At 35.3% G+C, this 24,935-nt stretch overlaps 1 protein-coding gene across 3 annotated transcripts in view; it reads left to right on the forward strand.

The window, feature by feature from the left end:
* SH3GLB1 (SH3 domain containing GRB2 like, endophilin B1) overlaps positions 1-22,988 on the forward strand; it is a 49,432-nt gene extending 26,444 nt beyond the window's left edge. The window contains exons 6-11 of one of the 3 annotated variants that reach the window (XM_012464793.2): positions 3,750-3,788; positions 5,436-5,459; positions 9,862-9,951; positions 10,329-10,429; positions 17,001-17,229; positions 17,915-22,988. In XM_012464793.2, coding sequence (XP_012320216.1) covers positions 3,750-3,788; positions 5,436-5,459; positions 9,862-9,951; positions 10,329-10,429; positions 17,001-17,229; positions 17,915-18,022 — 591 coding nt within the window. In that variant the 3' untranslated portion in view covers positions 18,023-22,988. Of the gene's footprint in view, positions 1-3,749; positions 3,837-5,435; positions 5,460-9,861; positions 9,952-10,328; positions 10,430-17,000; positions 17,230-17,914 lie in introns of all 3 variants that reach the window. The other 2 variants (XM_012464792.2, XM_012464794.2) reach the window with 2 other exon arrangements.
* The last annotated feature ends 1,947 nt before the right edge of the window (positions 22,989-24,935 follow it).

The following is a 24,935-nucleotide window of genomic DNA, read 5'->3' on the forward strand; positions in this document are numbered from 1 at the left end:
GAATAAAAACTATGGTAGCTCCTAATGCTGTGTCATGTTTTTTTTAAATATCCTTGGTGGTAGCAGATATTTTTGGAGACAGATTTATTATAATTGGAAATAACAAAAAGGATAATAATTAAGATGAGAATCAAGTTTGAGAATACGTGTATGTGGCTTAAAAATTAGATCAGTTTCCTTTTCACATACTACAAACTAACTAAAAATGTTCACCAAGAATAGTTCCAAAATCATTCAAACAAACAGTGGCAATTTGGACTTTCAGGCAGCGAAGTTGAATGAGAGGAAACTCATTTGGATAAATAAATTCTAGTTGATGTTTCAGAAAATCAACCTCAGAATAGTCTTTTATTTTTTATTTATTTATTTTTTTTTTGAGACAGAGTCTTGCTTCATTGCCGGGCACCAGGCTGGAGTGCAGTGGCGCGATCTTGGCTCACTGCAACCTCTGCCTCCCGGGTTCAAGCAATTCTCCTGCCTCAGCCTCCCAAGTAGCTGGGACTACAGGCGCATGCCACCACACCCAGCTAAGTTTTGTATGTTTAGTAGAGACGAGGTTTCACCATGTTGGCCAGGATGATCTCGATCTCTTGACCTTGTGATCCACCCGCCTCGGCCTCCCAAAGTGCTGGGATTACAGGCGTGACCCACCGCACCCGGCCCAGGATAGTCTTAAAATTGAGTAGGTGTATATTAAATATAGTAATTAAATTTTTCTTCAAAGATTTATTTATAAGCTTTTTAATCAAAGTTATACTGTCCATATTTTCATTTCAAAATTTGAAACATTAATCAGATTTGAATTGGTATACCTTTAAAATAGTACAAAATAAACCAAGTATGAATTTGTTAGAAGATGCTAACTAGTTAATTCTTAATTTGACCTATGGCATGGTATTACCCCTGCCTTCTGTTTCCAAGTCACTGCCACTGACAACATCAAGAGTGATTGCCTTAATGAGCATATTACTGCAGTGCTGGTAGAAGTCTTGTAGTTCCCTTGTTTGGGGGATTAAAAGGTTGAAAACTAGTTTAGAGTGAAATTTAAAACTGATTAACTTGGTACTGGGTAGTAATGTCTTATGAACTACCCCATACTGTGTATGAGCAGAATAAGTTATTTTTTTCTATGTTTTTTTTCTTTTTTGGAGACACTGTATTAGATACTGCTAGAGAAGAGCTATCTTTGATAAGACATTAATTCCAAATTCACTGGCATTTTCACTTCACAGTTTGTCGTTACATCATCATCACAAACAACAAAACTTCCCTAAACAGACTATCTGCAGCATCCAAACTTTGAAAATGAACACTGTAGATAGCAGGAGACCTTGAATTCTTTTATTAGTTTCTAGTTGCTAATAATGAATTTGAAAAGTAAATTATAAACTGTTTTTTAAAGATGGTAATTTCATAAGCAGGGAAAAAAACTTAAGGATCATTTGGAAATAAATAATTTTAATGGGGACAGAATCTCTGTATTCAAGATGCCTTTATGTGCTCAGTGATGATTGTGGAATAAAAATACTGTTGTCAAGTTTCAGTATAAAACTTTGTTTAATAAGCACTATTGCAGGAATGATAGTCTGCTTTTCTACTTGGAAAAGTACCAGAAAGCACATATAGATTTAACAGTGTACAAAGTCCTTTAATATTTCTAAATTATTTTACCACTGCTCTTAAAATATATAGGACCTAAATATAATAGTAGACCAATTTTGAGAGATGTTTCCTTTTGAGATATCTAGAAAAGATCTTGGCAATTTTTCTCTGTTGTGTAGTTTTGAGGATAAAGGTTTTTTCTATGGGAATTTATGTTTAAAGTAAAAGATGATACAAATGATTTTATTCAGCTGAGCAATTTTATTTATACACAGCTCTTCTAGAACTTATATATTACATAAAGCAAAATTTACAGCTAAACACTAAAGTTTTAGTCTAGACAGAAAGTCCTATTTCCTGATTTTAATTGTATTTTTCCCCTAGATAACCAATTCATTTTTCTTCAAACTTTATAGCAGTGAGTCTGAAATACTTAGGAAAGGGAAAGTTCTCTTAGTTTATTATTACATAAAGCCTGGGGGTATGCCTGTATTTGCTGATCCTTTTTTACCCTCTTTATTTCTCTTCCATTTACTTGAAGAATACAAAAGAATAGAAATCACTAGGAGTTTGGGTTTGCTTTTTTTTCCTTCTTTGATACATTTCCTGGTTCCTAGTTGGCAACTGAAGTGGTTGATCTAACCTTAGACTTACTTTGATTTCACTTCTTTATTAATTTTGATGGATTAATTGTTTTGTAACTAGTTACTCTTATAGTAAAGTTTGGGATCTATCCACATTGGCACTTTTTGAATAGTTTACTTACTTGTGACTTTTTAAAAATTCTGTATTTATTGAATGCTAATTTTGAGCAAGATACTCTACTTAGTAGTTCATAGATAAATAATGTAAAATTCTCTGCTGCCCTCAGTTCACAATCTGGTATAACACATCAAACTTTTTGATGATTTAGCTCTATCAGTAAAAAAAATTCTTCTTATATCTAATATTGCTTTTTATCAGTTAGCATATTGAAGAATGATAAAGCAATGTCAAAGGCATTTCTCGAAAATATACCAATTAAGCAGAAAAAAGAAATCCTACTTTAAGGTTTCACAATAAACAAAAATACAGTTTTGAAAAATACATTGTATAAGTGATAAAACATACCGGAGAAGTAAGAACAAAAATAACTACAGGTTGAGTATCCCTAATCGAAAAATCCGAAATCTGAAATGCTCTAAAATATGAAGTTCTTTGAGTGCCTATATGTGCTCCAAAGAAATGCTTATTGGAGCTTTTCACATTAGGGTTGCTCAGCCAGTGCTGGTAGAAGTCTTGTAGTTCTCTTGTTTGGGGGATAAAAAGGTATAATGCAAATATTCCAAAACCAGAAATCTGAATCACTTCTGGTCCCAGGCATTTTGCCTGAAGGATACACAGCTGTAATGCATTTCAATGATAAGGCACCTACATTTTCTAATTTTAATCTAATGTAAACTTAAAAAATATTTTATAGTTTTAGTAATGCTAAAGGTAAAAAGCAGCTGGTTTCAGAGCTCTGCAGTTAGTGGTTTAGAGTTATTTTGGGATATCCAAATTTGATGGAAAATACTTCTTCAAGTAACATATAGCAAATTTAAGGTTTTCCACAGTAGTCTAAATCTTTAATCTGTAAACTCAATAAATTTAGAGCATCCTCATATAACCTTTAAGTACACATTTGAATTTAAAGTTTATTAGAAATACAAGGATTGACATGCCTTTAATATTTCTTCAGAGTATGCCAAGACCTGGCTGAGGCTGATTAAAAGAGAATGTAACTGAAAGCATCATAAATTCATAAAATAGAAATGATCTTTGAATAGGAAACTTTGGGGTAGGCAGACGGACTTTTTTAGTGAAAATTTAATAAAAATTTTAGGTAATTGGCAGTTTTAAAAATGTTACATTTTCCCTAAATGATTCTCATTTAAAGTCAAGCATCAACATATTTTGTTTTGAAAATTTGAATTTGGGGGAAAAATGAATAGGCACCACTATATGCAGTTTCATAGAACAATAATTATAGTGGAGTTTTTTAAGTAGAAAAAAATATTTTATTGGCTCTTTTGCTTGTTTAATGTGTTCTTTATTGTGCAGAGTAATTTGTTTCACTGTGTTCATTGGTATAATGTGTTCTTTTGTCTCTTACTTACACACTTAAGCAACTAAACTCAGCTCGCCTTGAAGGAGATAACATTATGGTAAATTTCTCTTACGTGCTCAACTTCCTGCATGTAAAATGGCTGAAGGTTTGTTGGCCTACTGTGTTTTCTACATCTTGAATCAAAGTGCCTTCTCTTGCTATTAGCTGCATGTAAAATTGTAAAATAATTAGAACCATGTATTCATTATCTCTAACAGCAAAAATACAAGGAAAAAATACTAGCCAAAGTGATACCGGAACTTCAAAAGAAATTGTACGTTCTAATTGCCAAATATGTTGTTTATACCAAATACAGATTTTGGAATATGAATTTATACATAAATATATAGTGCCTTTTTGCACTGAGTAAAAGATGCTAATTTAAGCTGGCATTTCATATCTTCACTTTTGGCAAAGAAAATTAACAAAATATACTTAAAGAAAGGTGTAAGGTAAACACATTGACTTTGCTGCTCAGTACCTTCATAATTTACCTTTTTTTCACCCAAACTCAACATAGAATTAATTTTTTCTTCCATTTCAGGCCAAGACAGACCCCAGTAGGTTAGGTACTCCTATAGTGGCCAGGCTCATTCTCCATCCAGTGCTAACTCACTTAAGAAAGTTTTGGAATAGTGATAGCCTTGGGAAAGAATAGAGAATGCAAATTGTTTTATGGTATCCAGTGTATATGTTGAGCTTAGTTTGAGAAAATTTTTGAGCTATTAGCAGTTTCTTATTTTAGTAAAATTGCAAGTTGTAAAATCTGAACTTAGCCAACAATTTGTGCACATTAGCCAATAAAAATGTGTAGATATAGTGTGTTTTATTATATTTCTAGATACATTACTTGATTAGAACTGACAAGGGACCTGCAATACAGCTAACAAATTGGCAATTAATTGGCTGCTTTCATTCACTAGCATTAAACTAAAAGCAGGAAAGTAATAGGAAAGATTATTGTACAGAATATATAAAATGCATTTTTGTTTTTGGTTTTTTTAAAACTAATTATTGAAGTCCTGGCTGAATTAGGGCTTACCTTAGATAGCAAGAGAAAGCATTAATGTGTTTCCATTGTCTTATTTATAGGTAAATGAAAAGGTGAAAATATTTCAGTCATTGCTAATTTAGCATATAAAGCATAGGTGTTCTTTTTGTCTCAGATAAAAACAATTCTAAACAATTAACAAGACTTTGTTTCATGAATATTTGTTTTTACAATTAATGTAATCTGCTTACAGTAAAATATATTTACCGCTGGCAATTTTATATTTATTATATGTCCAGCTTACTGTTTCCCTCCAAAAAGGCCGTATTGGCATTCAGTGTCCATTAATCCTTGCTTTGCTTCATTTCCTAAAATTTTAGAATTTATGCATAAATGAGAATTTGAAATCATTTAGTCCAAATCTCTAATTTTCCAGATGAGAATACTGGAGCTCAGAAAGGTTAGGTATTCTCAATTTTGGAAAAAATGTTAATTTATAGACTTAGCATAAGTTTTTTAAATTGATAGTAATGACACATATAAAAGTCATATTTTCACAGTATGTTTAGTTACTACTGTGTTTAATCTATTAATATTATTCTGACAAAGAGTATGCCATTTAAACAAATATTTATATTTTTCTATACTAAGTTGTGGAAAATAAATTCCAACTTTCATGCTCTGTATTTTTCTCTAATTTTTAATGCTGGCTAGATTTGGGCAGAGGAAGTGACAAAAGTAAGTAAATTATTAAACTACAAAACTGAAACAAGAATTTAATTGTTTTTAATTTAGTAAATATTTATTGGGCAACAGCCATGGGTCCAGTCACAGTCTGTGTTACTATATCTTATAAAATCTGAAAATGATGGATATATTCAGGTCTCTTTAGCTAATAGAAGCTCTACCAAGCAGTTGAATGATCCTGCAGAGATATGGTTTGCACACACACTGATAAATCTTAGATACTTGTTATGCTAAGTGGTAATCTTACAGTACCTTGCTATAGAAGGCAAGTGAAATGCTTGTTAATGGTTTTTTAAATAACAGTTTTTAAAATGTAAAATATAGTTAACACTGTGTCCTGTATCTTCAGATAGTTGGTTCTATCATATTTCACACAAATGAATTTTTTTTTTGAGGCGGAGTTTCACTGTTGTCATTCAGGCTGGAGTGCAATGCTACGATCTCAGTTCACTGCAACCTACGCTTCCTGGGATCAAGTAATTCTTGTGCCTCAGCCTCCCAAATAGCTGAGATTACAGGTGCCCACCACTATGCCTGGCTAATTTTTTGTATTTTTTGCAGAGATGGGGTTTCATCGTGTTGGCCAGGCTGGTCTCGAAGTCCTGACCTCAGGCGATCCACCCACCCACCTCGGTCCCCCAAAGCATTAAATACAGGATAGCAAATATTTGATTTTACTACAGTTAAGGTCATTATTATGAATATTTATTATTATACTGTTAACAGTTGGATTTGTTGTTTCACAACTGTGTTGTCTCTTCCCTCAGTATCAGACTATTGCTTCTAGAAGCTGTCTGTATGACTGCTGCTAGCAGTTCTTCTGTCTGTGTTACTATTTCTAATCTTCTGTGGGCTCAGAAATCAAATAATTAAGCAAGAATTTAAGGAATAAAATTATAAACTATATTATATGCAGACTTGTTTCAAATGCTTTTTTAAGTCTTAAGAAGCATTTTTCATTTACTTCTTATGTTCAGGCCCACCAAACTCTGACCTCCACATGAGGATAACGCTGGAGACTGAGGACAGGTGGTGATTGTGAACCCTGACAATTAATAGCTTTATAAACTTTAACTTTTATTTTCTGGCTTTGTAGGATTGATTATACAGTCTGTTTTACGCCTAGGTTATAGAGCTGTTGATTCTATGACTTGGACATCCAGTATGAAATTTTTGCCTTATGCTTTTATCCCCTTTGTGGAGTCTGTTCATCTATTTAGTTACAGTTCCACACTGGCTTCTGATTTCTCCCTGAGCTTCTAGCATGAAAAAAGGCAGAGTAACACAGGAGAGAATATAGGTTGAACAAAAAAAAAACAGAATGTCTTCCTCCTTGACGTAAAGGTACGCTAGAAAATTTCTGATTTGATTTTGTAATCTCTGCCACTTTAGGAAATACTTAATACAATACATGGGAAGAAATTCATGAAACAAATGTTCATGTTATATACATATACATAAAAATCTGAAGAAACATATCAAAATGGATTTGAGGGTTTTTTTTTCTTCTACACATCTCACTTCTGACATTTTTATAATTAAAAATGTATAAATGGCCAGGTGCAGTGGCTCACACTTGTAATCCCAGCACTTTGGGAGGCTGATGTGGGCAGATGACCTGAGGTCAGGAGTTCAAGACCAGCCTGACCAACATGGTGAAACCCCGTCTCTACTAAAAATACAAGCTTAGCTGGGCATGGTATCCCAGCTACTTGGGAGGCTGAGGCAGGAGAATTGCTTAAACCCAGGAGGTGGAGGTTGCAGTGAGCCGAGATCAGCTATTGCACTCCCCAGCCTAGGCAACAAGAGCAAAACTCCATCTCAGAAAATAAATAAATATAAATAAATAAAATAAAAATGTATAAATGTTAAAACTGTATTCCTAGAGTATTTTAAGATTTTAAGCCATATGTATATTAAGCAACACTGATCAAGATAATCACAGCAAATGCTTCAGAAGCATTACCAAATTTTTTTAATTGATTTATTGTACTTTAAATTCTGGGGTACATGTATGGCTTACAGATACCCAATCCTGATATCATGGGCCAACAGATTCTTGTCTGTCTTGCAGTTACATTAAAACAAAAAAACTCTTCTGGCTTACCTAACCCATGTTATGCTATCATGTAGTCTAGATCAGTTAGTCTAGTAGCAGTTATTTTTAGCAGTAGATGGTCTTTTCCCTAGAGATTTTTTACAGGACAAAATTTCATCCCTTTTTTAAATCTATCTTTCTAATGTAGATCATTTTCTTCCAAAGTAAATTGATTATGCTGAACCTAATTTAGCCTCTCAGATCAATTATTATGATCAGTTATATATGTCAGAAGTATAGATGATTTGGGACATTTGACTTTGTTTGAAGCCACCCAAACATGCACTGAAACTTGTTCAGGAAATGAGACACCTTTTTCCCTATCATCTACCTTCTCTAAATAAAGTCTAGATCGTACAGAAGGACGTCCTAAGCTTTATAACATGGTGCCTTTCTTCATGATTAAATATAACTCAAACGTGGAAGACTGATCCCTCATCCTTCATTTAATATTTTTTATTCAGTGTACTTAGCATGAAAACATTATTTTCACTTTAGTCTCAAGCTTTCTTGTCACCTTAATCTGCTACCTAGTTTACTTGCTTACACCTTACCCAGAAATAATGTCAATTAGTAGGATTTTCTGCCATTTCTTGGCCATTAAATGAAACTGTACTTTCACGATCAAAGACCTACATGGACTAGCTTAGTTTACTTCTGAGGTACATTTACTTTTGGTTTGCTGTAGTTACTAATGTTACTGAAAGCCATTTTGTTTTCAACCAAGCAGAACAGTAAATAGTGCAAGCGTAACATTGACGTAATTGGTTTTCCTTAATGCTCTCCTTAGGAAAAACGTTGCTTCTTTTTTTCTCCTGGGACTTTTTTCTACTTCATATTAGCTTCCAGATGAAGCTCACTTTAGCCCTGCTATCAAAACACCATGGGCTCTGGTTTTAGTCAAGTAAATTTAATTTCTACTTTTGATTTACTAAGTAATTTAAGCTTATTTCCATAAGTCCAAGCTAGAGGTTAGTTCTTAGTCCTCTGCTAGGTTTGTTGCCAATGGGATGTCACAACAACTGATTACCTACTTTGCTGCTACTTCCTTGTGGACTGGCTCAATAGGTTAACTATTGGCACCAAAAAGGGTGAGGAGAGGAAGATGAGGCCTGAAAGGAAAAAGTTCATACCTTGTTTGTTTTTTTGTTTTTTCACTTTTGTTATATCTTGGAAATGTCATAAATCATTTGCATAGGTGGAAAAAGCTGTTTGTGCTGGAGAGGTAGTCAAACGTATTCTAATGATGATGTTACCAATGATAATTCTCAATGGAAGATAAGCAAACTATTCTGAGTAAGCTGTGAGGTTTTATTTCTCTTTCCCACTTAATAACAACCAACTCTGACTAAAGGTTTGAGATGTTTTTGCCACTATTTGCCTTTTTTAGATCTTGTTGATTTTTCAGTGAACTGTTTTGTTGCAGCAGTAAGCCTCCTTTATCAGATGGCTGAAGCCAGTAGTGGCATACTATTATTTACATTTCTTCCCAACTCCACAGTCTATGACATCACCTTAGTAGCTGGAAATCAGCCATGGTGGGAGTATTTATATCACGAAAATCTGGATTTGAGAGCTTTTTTTTATTTCTTGGAGAAGAATTTAACAGCACACCGTTGATTGAAGTTCAATTATAACTTAAAAAACTTTTTAAAACCCTAGTATATCTTAATAAGTTATATTTCTGCTTAAGGCATTTTTTATGCAATTTGAAAAGAAACCTTAAAAGACATTTAAAATGTAGGACAAAGAATCCTTTGAATGAACCTAAAAACTGTGGTGATAGCAACAGGTGTTTGACAGCTAAACATGAGGTAAAAATCCTGTGGCTTCATTCTAAAGTCTTGCATTTGAGACTGAAGACTATCTTTAACGTCAAAGTAATAACTATAGTAATAATTGAGAATTTTATACTTGTAAAACCGGTCATCTTAAAATTTTATAAAATATTAAAATTTAGCAAAATTGATACTAGAAAATTTATGGAAATATCTTGACTTTCCCGTAGTAGTTTTTCTAGGCTCTTAAGAGTGGATCATTAAGCTTTAGTATAACAGATTCTTTTGAGTGAAGTACTGGAATCAGTTGTCCAGTTGAGTAATACAGAAAAGCTAAGGTCTAGAAATCAGGGGACCATTTTACATACAAAGCAGAATTGGGGAATTCCAATTATAACTTGAGGTTATGATTAGATTTTTACTTGAGGTTTGTTTGGGGAATTTTTTGTCTAAAATAAATGTATATAAGATGGACAGAGTCTTCTAAAGAGATTCTAAAAGTATATTATAATTTAAGTCTGAACAGGAATTAAGAATAACTCAAAGTGAATTTGATCGTCAAGCAGAGATTACCAGACTTCTGCTAGAGGGAATCAGCAGTACACATGTGAGTATTCATTCATTGGAAATTCATTTGGAACAAGACTTTGGTAGTCCTAAGGCAATTTTGGGAGGAAAAACTCAACTTTTCAGTGATTTATCAAGGAAATTTAAGTTGTATTACTTTCTAATATATCTAAAGACATATTTTAAATTTTTGTTTACATCTTATCACCTAGTTCTCCCACTTTGATCACATGTTGGTATTTATTGGCTAAGCAGAGTTTGCTAGTGACTGTTCACCAAGGTCAGTCTTAATAAACCTTGTAGTAAGATGTTAGATACTGGTGATTCTACCTCAGTACAATATTGTGGTCTGTCTCCCCCTTGCATTTGCCATTCAAGTTGATTATAGAGCTAAGAAATATTAACTTTCCTTCACAGGCCCATCATCTTCGCTGTCTGAATGACTTTGTAGAAGCCCAAATGACTTACTATGCACAGTGTTACCAGTATATGTTGGACCTCCAGAAACAACTGGGAAGGTGATAATTTGCTTTTCGTGTGTAAAGAGGAGAAATTCAGATTTTTGCATATGAAGTAATAGTAGGGATGAAAATTAGAGGAATTAAAGGCTCTTAATAGCTTTCTGAGAAATAGTTTCTTTTTTTAGAAAAGTAATTATCAGATTTCTGAGGTAACAAAATATTTTGAGCCCTTCTCGCACAGAGGGATGTTAACAGGAATGGAAAAAAAAAGTGAATACCTTCTCAGTGCTATAAGGTTAAAGTATTTCAGGTTAACTTTTCTCCTGCCACCGAATACTTTGTGCTATTAGTTGAGGAAGATGTAATTACATTTACAGTTAAGCTTAAAAATAAACTAGTTTATAATTATTCATTACTCACTTGTTTACTATTTTGAAAAAAAGAAAAGTTTTAGATCATTTTGTAAGACCTCATATCTACTGATGTGATTATTTTGAGTATGATAATATACTTTAAAGCAGAATGATAGTATGTAAAACACATAGCTCAATCACTCATTCATTTATTGACTATCTGTCATGTGCCAAACACTGTTACATATTCTGGGGTAGTATCAGCAAATAAAACAGGCAAAGATGCTTGCCTTTATGGAGCTCACGTTATAAGGTGACACTGAAAATAAAATAATGTATAGGGCAAACATGGTCTCTGCTGTCACAATACTTAGTCGAAGTAGAAATACAAAGTAAGCCATTGGTAGACAGGCTATGTGGTAAGTAGAAAAGTAGAAGGTGCCTGGCATTGTGACGGCATCTAACTGTGAGTAAGGTATATCTAGCAGAGTTTCCCAGGCAAAGTTATCTTGGTAGGAATAATCTAGATGAAGAAAGGGACAGGGATGAACATTCTAAGCAAGGAAGGATATGTATATAAAAAAGCCAGAAGAAAGAGAGAGTAGGGCAAGTTCAGGGAACTAATAGTAGTCAATTCAGGCTGGAGCATGGTGTTCAAGAATGGAATGGTAGCTCAATCTAGAGGAGTTAAGCAGAGTCATACCATGAATGGCCTTTAAAGTAAGTTGTTGTAAGGAGTTTGGAATGTATATAATGAGGAACCATTAAAGCAGGGGAGTGATATGTAGCATCTGAAGGAAGAATATCAAAAAATCGTTTCAAGGAATAAGGTAAATAAAAAAGTCACTTTGGTGTTTCTTTCTGCATATTAACACTTCAAAACTTGTTGTAATGTAATAATCATTAGTTAATCTAACAGAATTTACAGGAGGATTTACATATCTATATGTTTGAGGTTTTATCAGTGGTATTAATATCTTAAGGCAAAACACCATTTTATCTTTATATCATTACAACTATTTTAAGCCCAAGAAGCCTTAGTACTTTTTTCCACTTTATCCTGCAACTCTGGAAGTGCGGCATAGGGGTTGCTTATTACCATTTATACTTACATTCTGCATAAAGCCACACTATGCTTAGGACTTGGCCATTTAAACAAAATCCAGTTATTACATTATTACTGCACTTTGAGATAAGCTCCAGCAATACAAAGTAAAACCAGTGCTACTATTGTAGAAAAGATTTAGGTAAATCTTTCAATATAATCGAGGGTAGCTCATCTCTCTACCCTCAATTATATTATTGCTAATGACCAATGACATTGTGGGAAGTTTTATCTCTTTAATTTGTTGCAGTTCATACTTTTTAAGATAGTACATAGAAATATTCAAATATAGAACTTCACAAATCATCCAGATCCACACTAATAAATTCAAAAGCTATTTATGAAGAATAGAACCAGATTATATTGTTAATAGTTGTAATAACAGTACCAACAGGTAGTAGTAACTGAATAACAGCAGTCACTTTGGTTGAGCTTAAGTTGTACGCAGGTGCTCTTCCAGACACCTCGTATGTATTATTAACTGTGTAATCCTCACCACCAAATGAGGTAGGTACTTTTATTATCCATATTTTAAAGATGAGAAAGCAGAAGTACTAGTAACAAGATTAGCCTTTTTTTTAATAATTGGAAGGCTTTTACATATCAAGCTCCAGTGGCTTAATTGACATTTGTATAGTATGAGTACTTACTATGATTTTTTAATGTATCAATAAAAGTTTTTAGAAGGTGAAAATGGCCTTTCAGTTCATTTTTTAAATCTTTAACTCTGCACAATTGACATAGGTAGACTTTAGTGGCTAAACAAAGGCTAAAATCATACTAGTAGATTTGAAAGTAAAATATCATGGTTAGAGAACTAAAAAAGCCATGTGTATATACATATTCCTATTAATAGAGCTTTTTCTTATCTTCAGAAATGTATGTATTTAATCACTACTGAGGAGCCGAGTTCCCTGAGGAAGAGATACTAGGAGCAGTAGTCTTAATTTTAGAGAGAAAAAGCTATAGTTAAAACTGTTTCTTCTTATCATTAAAACCCTTTATCCATCAGAGGAACATATGGTTTTCATTTTTAAAATGCACTGTTCTAGATGTGGAGGAATAGTATATAAATAAAATAACCAAAATTCCTGCCTTCTTGGAATCTACATTCTACATGGGGGCAGAAGGGAGCAGAAAAGCAATATGTATGTAAATTATGTAGTATATTAGAAGGTGATAAATGGTTTACAGAAAAATATAGCAGGGAACTACCTTGGTGAGAGTAGTGAAAGATGTAAGAAAGCAAAGCATGCAGGCATCTGAGAGAAGAAGCTCCAGGAAGAGTGTGCAGCAAGTACAAAAACCCTGAGGGAGTGACATAGCTGGCATAGTCAAGGAACAGCAAGGAGGGCTTGGCTAGAGATGAATAGAGGAAATGGGGAGTCAAAACATGCAAGGCTTTGAAAGCTACTATTTAGACTTTGGTCTTTACTCAGAGATGTGGAGCGTTTGGAAATTTTGAGCTGAGGAGTGACATAATTTTAGGCTTTAACAGAATCATTCTGGCTGCCACGTTGAGGATAGGTGTTAGCATGGGTTGAAGCTGACAGATCTGTTTCAAACTTGCTGCAATAATGTAGTCAGTAATTCAGTTAGAAGATGGTGGTCGCTTGGATCAGGGTAATTGTGGTTGATATGATGAAAGTGGTCAGGTCCTGGGTGTATTTTACAGTTAAAGGTAGCAAGATTTACTTGACAGACTATATGTATATTGGACATAAAGATGTCAATAATTATTGCAAGTTTTTGACCTAAACAACTGAAAGAATGGGGAGTTGGCCCGGTGCGATGGCTCATGCCTGTAATCCCAGCACTTTGGGAAACAGAGATGGTCAGATCACAAGGTCAAGAGATTGAGACCATCCTGGCTAACATGGTGAAACCCTGTCTCTACTAAAAATAGAAAAATTAGCTGGGCGTGGTGGTGCGCATCTGCAGTCCCAGTGACTTAGGAGGCTGAGGCAGTAGAATTGCTTGAACCCGGGAGGCGGAGGTTGCAAGTGAGCCGAGATCGCGCCACTGCACTTCAACCTGGTGACAGAGCGAGGCTCCATCTCAAAAAAAAAAAAAAGAAAAGAATGGGGAGTTGTTAGTTAAAATGGGGAATGCCAGAGGAGACACAGGTTTCAGGAATGGAGTTGTGGGGGGAGTATGTCAGTTATATTAGAAGCCCAGTGTTAAATATGTTAAGTTCGAGATGTCTATTTAAGTTGAGATATCCAGTTTTAGGATATGCAGGTCTAGACTCAGAATGAGGGCAGGGTAGAGAGATAAATTAGAGAGTTGTCAGCACATCAAGGATATTTAAATCTGTAAAACTAGATAAACCACCAAAGGAGTAAGTATAGAGAAAAGAAGAGGATCAAGGACTGATCCCTGAAGTACTCTAGCATGGAGAGTTGAGGAACAAGGCTAGGTGGATGATAAGGAGTGAAGCAGTGAGGTGAAAGGGAAACCAAGAGTATGGCCTGGAAGTCAAGTCAACAACATGTGTGAAAGTGGGAGAAAATGGTCACTGCATAGGTCAAGTGAGAGGAAGACTGTGCATTGACCATTGGATTGCAGAACATTAAAGTCATTGCTGACCTTGACAAGTAGTTTTGGTGAAACAGTAGGAGCAAAGTAATGTTTGTAATGTAAGAGACTGGGAGGAAAGGAATTGTGACTGTAAGTTTAGGTAAATCTTTCTAGGAGTTTTATTGTGAAGAGGAACAGAGGAAGGAGGCAGTAGCCAGAGAAGAAAGTGGGGTCTAGCAATTTTTTGTCTTTTAAGTTAGGAGAAATGAGGGCATGTTTGTAAGCTGATGGAAATGATACAATAGATGGAGAAAATTTGATAATGTGGGAGGGAAAGGGAAGAATTGCTAGAATGATATGAGAGGCAAAAAGAGATGAGATTTTGTGCACATGTGGAGGAATTTGCATCAGGAGCATAGACAGCTCATTCAAGAGTTTCCTGGCCCAGCGTGGGTTCATGCCTAGAATCCCAGCACTTTGGGAGGCCAAGGTGGGTGGATCACTTGAGCTAGGAGTTTGAGATCAGTCTGGGCAATATGCAAAACCCTGTCTCTACAAAATATACAAAAATTAACGAGGTGTGGTGGTGCATGCTCGTAGTCCCAGCTACTCAGGAGGCTGAAGCAAGAGAATTGCTTGAGCCCAGGAGGTAGAGGTTGCAGTGAGCCGAGATTGCACCACTGCACTACAGCCTGGACAAAAGGAGTGAAATCCTGTACCAAAAAAAAGTTTCCTGATTGTTCTTTTTCCTCTCAGTTAAAAGGAAGCAAACTCATCAGCTGAATGTAATGGTTATGGGGAGAATTGCTGGAATTTTGAGGATGGGTGAGAGGATATGAAATAGTCATCAGGGGAATGGAAAGTGAAAGTTAATGGACTAGAGAAATATAGTATCATTGCCAGGTAGCATGTGAGGTTCCTAGTCATAAATTGAAGATAAAACAGCAAGCTTTTCTGTGTTTCTCCTGTCACAGTAGATGCATGGATACTGAGTAGGTAAATAGGGAGGTTTTTACCAAATCAGTACAATGAAGTGAGAGGCATAAGAAATGAGAACTTATGTAAGGGTTTATTATAATAATTAACTATGGACATGAAGAAGGTGTCAGTAGGATCATAGACGCTGGTAGGCTTGTTGATGTGAGAGCACTTGAAAGAAAAAGGTGATGGTTAGAGAATGGGATGGTGAAAACAATTATTATTGGAAGGGTTGTGGTTACTGGAATTGGTAAGATCTAGATGTGACTGTGGAAATGGGTGGCTGAACTAGGATCAGGTATAAAGTCTCTAGAAAAGTTCAAGGATCTAAGAGGCTAAAGTGTTGGAAGAATTGTCCATATGGGTATTCAAGTCACCAAAAATTAAGATACAATGTCAGTGAGCCAGGCGCTAAAATCTTCTAGAGATGAAAATAAGGGAATGAGGCATCTGTAGGTGACTGCAACAAGAGATACTGGTAGTGTATATAGTCAAATAACATGAAGTTGAAGGATTGGGTAGAATTGCTGAGGGAAAAGAGTCTAAAAATGGTAATGAAGAACGTAAGACTCCATTGACCTCTAGGTTCAGTGATAAAAGAGGAGTATAGGAGACAAACACTAGCACAGGAGGATGAAGGGAAGGTTTAGAGAAGAGGTTAAGGTTACAGGGAATTTTGCTGATGACTGAATGATTTCCAGATGGCATAGTGGTCATGAAAAGAAAAGGGGACTTTTCTAGTTTAATGGATTTATTAAAACTTAAATATGAATTGTCATAGATAATTTTTCAGCTTAGAAATGGTTGAATTAGAATTATGTCAGACCAGTATTTTGTACTGTTTTCTATTTAGTATTATTAGGGAAACAGTAGCCTTAAACCAAAAATTCTAATTGTCTTCAAGTTATTTATGAGCACGTTAATCAAAAAATATCACTGATTTCTAATAGAAATTTTTTTTAAATAGAACAAATGAACTTGTGAAATTTGTCCTTTCTACCATTGAGTCTTCAATTTCATTGAGATAATTAGCAATCATAATATATTATTTGAATGTCTATCTTCTCACTGTGTGTATGTCCTTAAGGGAATGGTATCATTTCATTTTGTGTCTTCTGCTTCTCATAGTAATGCTGAATGTGTAGATACAAATAAATAATATTGACAATACAAATGACAATAAACATTTTATTTGAATAGGAAAATGTGATTGGACCAGTTTATGAAAAAAGGGTTTAGTTATTCAAATATTTCTCAAAGAATTAAATTGAGAAAGCCTCATATTTATAGTATCTGATATATAAGTAGTTTTTCATCAGTATTTTGATTTAACAATTCATTAAGACAACATTCTAATGGAAGCTTTTTGGCAGTGCTTTAAAAATAAACTATCTGTTTTTCCTGGGGTGAAAAAAACAGCCATTAATTTTAAGTTAATATTATAAGGACAGTTTTGAAACAAACTTTCAAGGATTTATATTTGAATACCACCTGAATTGTCTCTAGTATAATTGGCCCAAGAGAGAAAAGGAAGATAGATAAAAGTATTATTAATATCTGTAAATCTTTACCAATGTGAACATTGGTAGACAGTAAACAGTGCCACCGAGTGGTAGCATTTAGGAACTTTAGTCACTTGGAAATAGATAATTCGCCATTTTCTTTTCAACAGTTTTCCATCCAATTATCTTAGTAACAACAATCAGACTTCTCTGACACCTGTACCATCAGTTTTACCAAACGCGATTGGTTCTTCTGCCGTGGCTTCAACAAGTGGCCTAGCAATCACCTCTCCTTCCAACCTCAGTGACCTTAAGGAGTGTAGTGGCAGCAGGAAGGCCAGGGTTCTCTATGATTATGATGCAGCAAACAGTACTGAATTATCCCTTCTGGCAGATGAGGTGAGTATTATGGGTATGAGAAGGAAAATATATCACGAACGGACCTACCTTCTAATATTATAACAAAATGCAAATTCCTCATTAGTTATTTGGAAATAGTTTCATAGATTTCAGATAGTTATATTAACATAAAATTGTAGTTACTATTCTTTAATATAATTGAATATCATAGAAATACTTAAAACTTTTAACTGCCAAATAACTTGAAGATTTATAAAACTCCCTCCAATAAAATCCTTTATCTAGGCCAGACATGGTGGCTCAGACCTGTAATCTCAGTACTTTTGGGAGGCCAAGGCAGGACGATCACTTGAGGCCAGGGGTTCAAGACCAGCCTGGGCAACATAGCAAGACCTCATCGCTACAAAAAATGTAAAAAAAAATAGCTGAGTGTAATGGTGTGCACCTGTAGTCCCAGGTACTCAGGAGGCTAAGGTGGGAGCATGGGAGGTCAAGGCTGCAGTGAGCCATGATCACGCCACTGCACTAGAGCCTGGGCAACAGAGTGAGACCCTGCCTCAAAAAATAATAATAATAAATAAATCCTTTATTTTTCAGCACAATTGATAATAATGTTTAAAGTCCTTTTGGTGAATAATTTAAACAAATTAAATATAAATGTGATTGGTTTTTTACATGTTTATTTTTTAATGTAGTTAATAACTGGAAGTATTTTATTTTGCAGGTGATCACTGTGTTCAGTGTTGTTGGAATGGATTCAGACTGGCTAATGGGAGAAAGGGGAAACCAGAAGGGCAAGGTGCCAATTACCTACTTAGAACTGCTCAATTAAATAGGTGGACTATGGAAAGGTTACCCATCATGACATTGTATTTATATACAATTAACTCTAAATAAAGCAGGTTAAGTATCTTCCATGTTAATGTGTTAAGAGACTGAAAAGAAAATACCAGCCACCAGAAACAGGCCTTTCTGCCAGTAAAGTTGCATGGTAAATATTTCATTACAGAATTTATGTTAGAGCTTTCATGCCAAGAATGTTTTCTTAAAAATTCTCTTTTATATTGAGGTTTCGCTAATAAGCAGCTTCTACTTTTGAGCCTCAACTTAAAGCAGAACTGTTTTCTACAGAATTTTTCATTAACAGCAAGCTTTTTCTTTTATGTAAAATAAATCTATTGTGAATTAATATCAGTGACTCATTTATTAGGTATAATTAATAGCCAAAGAATAAAATTAAAATTTGTTTTAAACTTTCAGTTTTAAAAAGAGCTGTAGGATATAAACCTCTTTTGTGAAAAGTAGAATTTTCTGAATGTTTTCATAGACAAAAATACAGTTATACCATGTTTACCTGGTTTTCCAACAGAAATCAAATGATTTCTGTGTTTTGATGGGTTATTTTGAGAGTTTTTTGGGTTTTTTTTTAAATACTAAGGAATGGTTTCTTTTAAATTTAAGAACAGGTAGTTCTTGAAAAGCAATACCATATTTCTCTGATAAATTTGTAGTTAAGGTTCTAAAAAATCAAGGACAAATTTACTTCATTTAACAAAAATTTTTTTAAGATTATTCAATTGGCACAATTTAATGCATAATTGGGATTGGATCCATTAATAACAACTGTGGTACAGTAAAGAGAATTTGTTCTTATTGAACAACAAATTTGTATAAAAGTGTGGAATAATGCAACTACATTATTGAGTAAATTGTATACAAACAAATTTGGGGTGACTCTGAGCTTATATTAAAACATTGAAAATTTGTTAATAAATACAGGCTATCTTGATAAGACTCTCTGGTTATGAAACACATACTAATGAAATTATGAGTGACACATTGGAAGCCAGAAAATTGCTGTTTGGGCCATAACTATACGTCAGCAAATTGGCAGATTGTTTCCATGTTAAGACTTCTGTTCTCATTCATTCATTCAACAAACATTTTTTGAAGGCCAGATGTGTGCTGGTCAACTGGGGATACTATCCTGAACAATATGCACACAGTTCTTGCTCATGAAGAGCTTAAAGACCAGTAAAGGATACAGAAAATTAAGCAATTGTCCTATAACAGGATCAGTGTTGTGATGGGGAAAATATAGGGTACTGTACTTGGGAGTCACCTAACTCCAATTTTGGGAGTGAGAGACAGTTTGGGGAAGAAGTGTTCCAGATAAAAAGATGGATAACTAAGACAGCATAGCACATTCTGACAACTAAAGTAATTTACTCTAACTTAAGCATGAAGTACAAAAGTGTAGCTCATTTATTGAGGGAATGTTAAGCTACTAAAATAATACTTTTGGTACTTTAAAAAATGAATTCTTAAACATCATTTACCATTTTAAAATTTTGTGTTAAGAGCTCCTAGTAAGAGCTTGGTAAACATGTTGACAATTTAACTCACAGTCTAAACTTTAAAAGTAGTTGTTACCCTTTTACTTCTGTGCCATGAGACAAATTTTTCTGCAGTTTTATAGTTGTACAAGATGTTTTGACTCACTCTGAATTGCCATATTCTTAAACCCTCAAAAGCTGCTGAGGCTGGTCAGTTTTCTATAAAACCAAGTAAATGAAACTTTCTCTTCCCTCAGAAAGGAAGTTCTACAGCCTAGAGTGCCATCTATTATGTTTTATAAGTCCAAATGTAGGCTTTGAAAGATCATACCAAAACTTCAGGTCCACTTAAACAGCAACTATAAATTAGGTCTATGGGAAATACAGTAATACAGGGGAAAGAGTATCGGTAATGGAGTGAAATGGTCCTGGGTTCAAATCTGGTGTTCCTCACATACTGTGCTCTTTAAGCTTCAACTCAGATGTATAACAACTGCCTTTTCCTTACCAGTAAAATGAGGACAATAATTATGACACCCTAGGGTGGTTGCGAGGATTAAATAGCAAATGTTATCTTGTATTTCAGGTGCTTTTTAGGGAAAGCCTTGGCACATAGTAAACACATCCTGTAAATATCCATTTCTCCTTGTTAGCCCTTGTAGCATCCTGACCTACTAAGTCTGTAGGCCTTGCATATCACTGTGCACCAGAGATACCTCTTTTATATCCAGGCTCTGTTTACTCTCTGTCAGTCCTCTCCTCCACCCTCTTTAAATCAGACCCCAGTCCAGGTTTAACCTTACCACAGTCAGTATAAATCCTTTTTTAGAACTTTCAGCTTTCCATCAAGTGAAAGTTGATTTTAGTAACCCAGTAATGTACAGAAGTCTTCAATACTGTTAAGCTTCAAAGACTACTGGTACATTTGTCTACCACAGAACCACCACAATATGTATGCTTGTTCTTAGGTTTATTGCTTTTTATTTTAATGGGGTTTAGTTGTTTGGGTTTTATTTTGGTTTTGGCTTATTTTAAAGTCAAGTTTAGTTTTTACTCAGGTAAAAGCCTGTGAAGTTTCTTAGGCTTGGAAGAAAAAGCTTGGGAAGCCTATTAATTCATGGTGCAATTCAAAATTGTTTAAATAAGCTCTGTGCCACTGAGCTTAATCTAAAATTATAGTCACATGTGAAAGATACATATATGAATGAAAAACTAAAATAATTGTAGGCTCTTCTACAAATGGGAAAAAAAAAGTGATTGGATTATGTCTGCCTTTTTCCACAAAGTAATCTAACCTAAAAGGTCACGGTGTTAAAACTTTTTTATGGTGCTAATCAGAAAAATTCATGTTCTAAGAAATGAACCCAAAAATGGGAATGTGCCTCCTCACTCTGCGTCACATAGGAAATAAATCTGGAGGCCAGGATCACCAGTGGGGTAGAGTCATCTTCATAGTCTCTTGTCGTCCTCTCTCTGAACAAAGAACCAAGTGAGACTGGGAAGCTAGTATTGGGAAAACATTTCTGGGATAAATTGTGGAGTGCAGAAGATGTGAATGGCAAGGCAAAAACCCACAGACTTGTTTACCCATAGAGGCCCCACTTACCTCCATGCCGACAGGATTCCGGAAAAATTCCTTCCCTATCTCCCAAACACCTGAAATTTTGAAATACATTGCCCTACTATTTAGCACTTTAAGCTTCAATGAGGTGCCGTAATGGAGAGATAGCTTCATAGTTCAGCCTATAGCCAACTTTGCCTCGAGATTTCCAGATAAGAAGTGGCTTTTACCTCACGTGAGTCTCAAAAGCTGGAGAGGAAGTTCCACCACCACCCCTGCCCTTTCTCACATAATATGCTAATCAGCAAGTCTACCCAGGACTGGGCGCAGTGGCTCATGCCTGTAATCCCAGCACTTTAGAGGCTGAGGCAGGCAGATCACCTGAGGTCAGGAGTTCCAGACCAGCCTGGCCAACATGGGGGTCTCTACTAACAATACAATTAGCTGGGCATGGTGGTGTGCACCTGTAATTCCAGCTACTCAGGAGGCTGAGGCAGGAGGATCACTTGAACCCCAGAGGCAGAGGCTGCATGAGCCAAGATTGCACCACTGCACTCCAGCCTGGACAGCAGAGCAAGACTCTGAAGGAGAAAGAAAAGGTCTACTCAGTAGAGCAGTGATTCACAAGGTGTGAGACCCTAGACTGGCAATATCTGCATCTCCTGGAGACTTGTTTAAAACGCTAGTTACTACTTTCAAGAACTTTGTACCTTCGTTTGTACTTATTTTTTTGTTTTCAAGGGCCTGTGGAATTAGTCTTCCATGTGACAGCTTTTTAAATATTTTAAGACAAAAACTGAGTCTTCTAATCTTTATTGTGTTCTAGCACTAGTCACTGCAATTACATATTTTTATAATTTATTTGTTTAGTATATATCTGTCACTCTAGAATGTAGACTCCCTGAGATAAAGACTATAATTCTTTTGATGGCTATTAAATTCCCAACTCTTAGCACAAGACCTAGCGCATAGTACGAACTCAGTAAATATTTGCTGAATAAAAGAAAAATGCAAATTTGTAAGCCTTTTCAGAGACCTACTGACTCAAACTCTGAGAGTGGAGCCCAGCAATCTGTTGTAAAAGCCATTTGAGTAATACTATTGCACTCTAAAGCTTGAGAGCCACTGCAATAGAACTAAGAGAACATGCATTTCACCTTCAGGCCTACTCTCTGACATCACTTGAAAAACTCTGCCTTCTGTAACCCTTACCAACAACATTGCCCTATCCATGTAGGGGAAAGTTCTGGGATATATTACAAGTGGTTATGAAGGTATAAGGACATGCATAGTGGGAAGTGTTGCTTAGAATGCCAGTACTTGGTTGCTGTGGAAGGTTTCTAGGAAGAGATTGCTTAAAGAATTAGAGTAAGCACTACAGTCATCCACATTTTCACTCAACATAGTGCCTTTTTATTGGTGACTAACATCAAAACACCCTGACAAACCATTAAAACGGTATCAGAAAATGTGTACATCCCTGTGCCTCTTAGGGTGCTAAGTTCTGCTCTCATTCCTACTTCAAAGGAGACTTTTTAAAGAATTGTTAATGCTTTTTTATAATAGAAGTCATAGCCATGTTGGCAAAAATAAAAAAGATTCAGTGAGAAAGATAAAAATCACTGATAATTCCATCATCCAGAGAGAACCACTGTTATTTAAGTATAAGGCCTTCCAGACTTTTCTGTGCATTTATAGATTTTTTTTTAACGGGATCAAATTGTACATACTGTTTTGTAACTTTTTTTCATTCAACAATACCATGACTGTCTTGTATCAAGTATATTTCTACATCTCTTTTAATGGCTGCATGATATTCCATCATATGTGCCACATTTTATTAAACTACTGTTGAATTTTTATGTTTCCAACTTTTCATTAATAAAGTGCTTTAAAGGACATTGTGTTGCTAAATCTTGTATGTGTTCATATTTTCTGAAGATAAATCCTTTAAGTGGAATTGCTAGTGAAGAAGGTATGCCAGTTTTTCAAAGCTTTTGTTACTGCCATGTTGCCCCCTAGAAAACTTTAAGCAGTTTATACTTTTATTAGCAGTATATGAAAGAATACTTTCTTTTGAGGGCTTCCAACTAGAATGTTCTTCGAGTCTTTGGATTAAAAATAAAGGGTAACAGGAGACAAAAAGATCCTGCAAAATTAAAGATCAGTCTCAAATGTTTCTTAAATCGTGACATCATGTACTGTTCTCCCCACTTTCTCTATCATATATTTTGTGATACTTTGAAAATGTTTGTAGTACTTGCTCCCTCTTGCTTTTATTTAGTCTCCTGGAAGTATTATCACCTTTCTGACTTTTGCAGAGATAGTGGAAGAACAATCTTAAGTAGACTTGAATCTTGTGATATCTTTGACGCAGGCTTACTGTTGATGGATTTAGGAAATGTAGCCACAATGGGGAAAGTAGGACTTTGGAAGGTAGGCAGAACAGTGGCTCTCCCACTTGTTTGCCTGGCCTTTCATCAGTCATTAAACCTCTTTGAGCCTGCTTACTCATCTCTAGAATGAGAATAATATAAACTACTTTGTAGCATTGAAAGGATTAATCATATTATGAAGAGTGTCTGGCACCTAGTGGATAATATTACGGCTTACTAGGATTTCTAGATGAGTATGTTAGAGCAGTTGCTATTGTCAAACTCTAGAGTAAATATCTGCCGTTGCCAAAGAAAATCTTCCTTGAACGCTGTCAAGCTGAATGGGAATTGCCTTGTATATCCTATTATACCTATGCAACCCTAGTTCTTACGGAATCTGGCTCATTTTTTCCAGTCAGGTACTCAAGTAATCTAACCAGATAAAACTCTCAGACGAGATGTGTAGTGGAAGATTTCAACATTATCGTGCTTTACAAGAGTGTACAAAAGTGGTAATCACAGTCTTTTTAAATGATGAGCCTTGGCAAACTGCCCCTTCTGATACTGCCCCACCCTTGGCCCACAGCTGATCTTATTGCTTTGGAGGGCTGTACCTCTACCTGTGAGAACCTGACATGGGACAGGCAACTCAGCTCAGTAATAGTATTGTTAATTAGCTAAGTCTCAGTAGCATCTCCAAGACTGGAGATCACAGAATTGATTCATCCATAGTGAGATAAATTTATTTAAAGAAGTATGTGAATTATAAAAGTTGCTCAGCAGTATTCAAAAAGATAGATGTCCCAGGGTTGAGCTGCAGTAATCATAGCAAAGCCCCAGAGACCAGCCCATTTTAATATTTGGATGAACCATAATAAATTAACATCTGTTTGTTGATTGTAACTCAAACTATTCAACCAATAAAGAATGAGTAGTAAGAGAACTTAAGGGGGGTGTAAGTAAGGAAGGCTATATAGGAGGCTTCAGGTTTATGAGAACAAGAAAACAGTTATTTAGAGGTAAAAGGAGATGGACTATCATTATAAGCAACTTTTCTGAGAGCCTGATGCACTAGGGTTTAGAGCACATGTTTCTGCTTAGTCCCGTGTTCTAGTAAAGTTCTCTGAAGCTTGAGCTGTAGTAGGCAGTTTCCGACAACCAGGCATTTTGACACCTGCGCCTTTTCTATATAGTTTCTTGTGTTCAGCTTCACCTGAAGATCCTCATTTGTCAAGAATAAGCTCAAACACTCATTCATTCGTGAAGAGATTCGGGATCCCTCAGCAGAACTGCATACACACAACTATGACATGCATTGCCTTGGATGGCAATTACTTGCCAACTTAGCTTAAGGATAGGATTTTGTGTCCCCTGACACCTAGCACACCTAAAGCTGAGTTTCGGCAAGCCCATAGCTTGCTTGCAGCATTGGGTTTACAAAAAATCTATTAATGATTCAGATTTGCTGCTACT

This window comes from Aotus nancymaae, unplaced genomic scaffold, assembly GCF_030222135.1.
Source record: "Aotus nancymaae isolate 86718 unplaced genomic scaffold, 86718_ANA_hifiasm-v0.15.2.pri h1tg000007l, whole genome shotgun sequence".
Lineage (NCBI taxonomy): Eukaryota > Metazoa > Chordata > Mammalia > Primates > Aotidae > Aotus > Aotus nancymaae.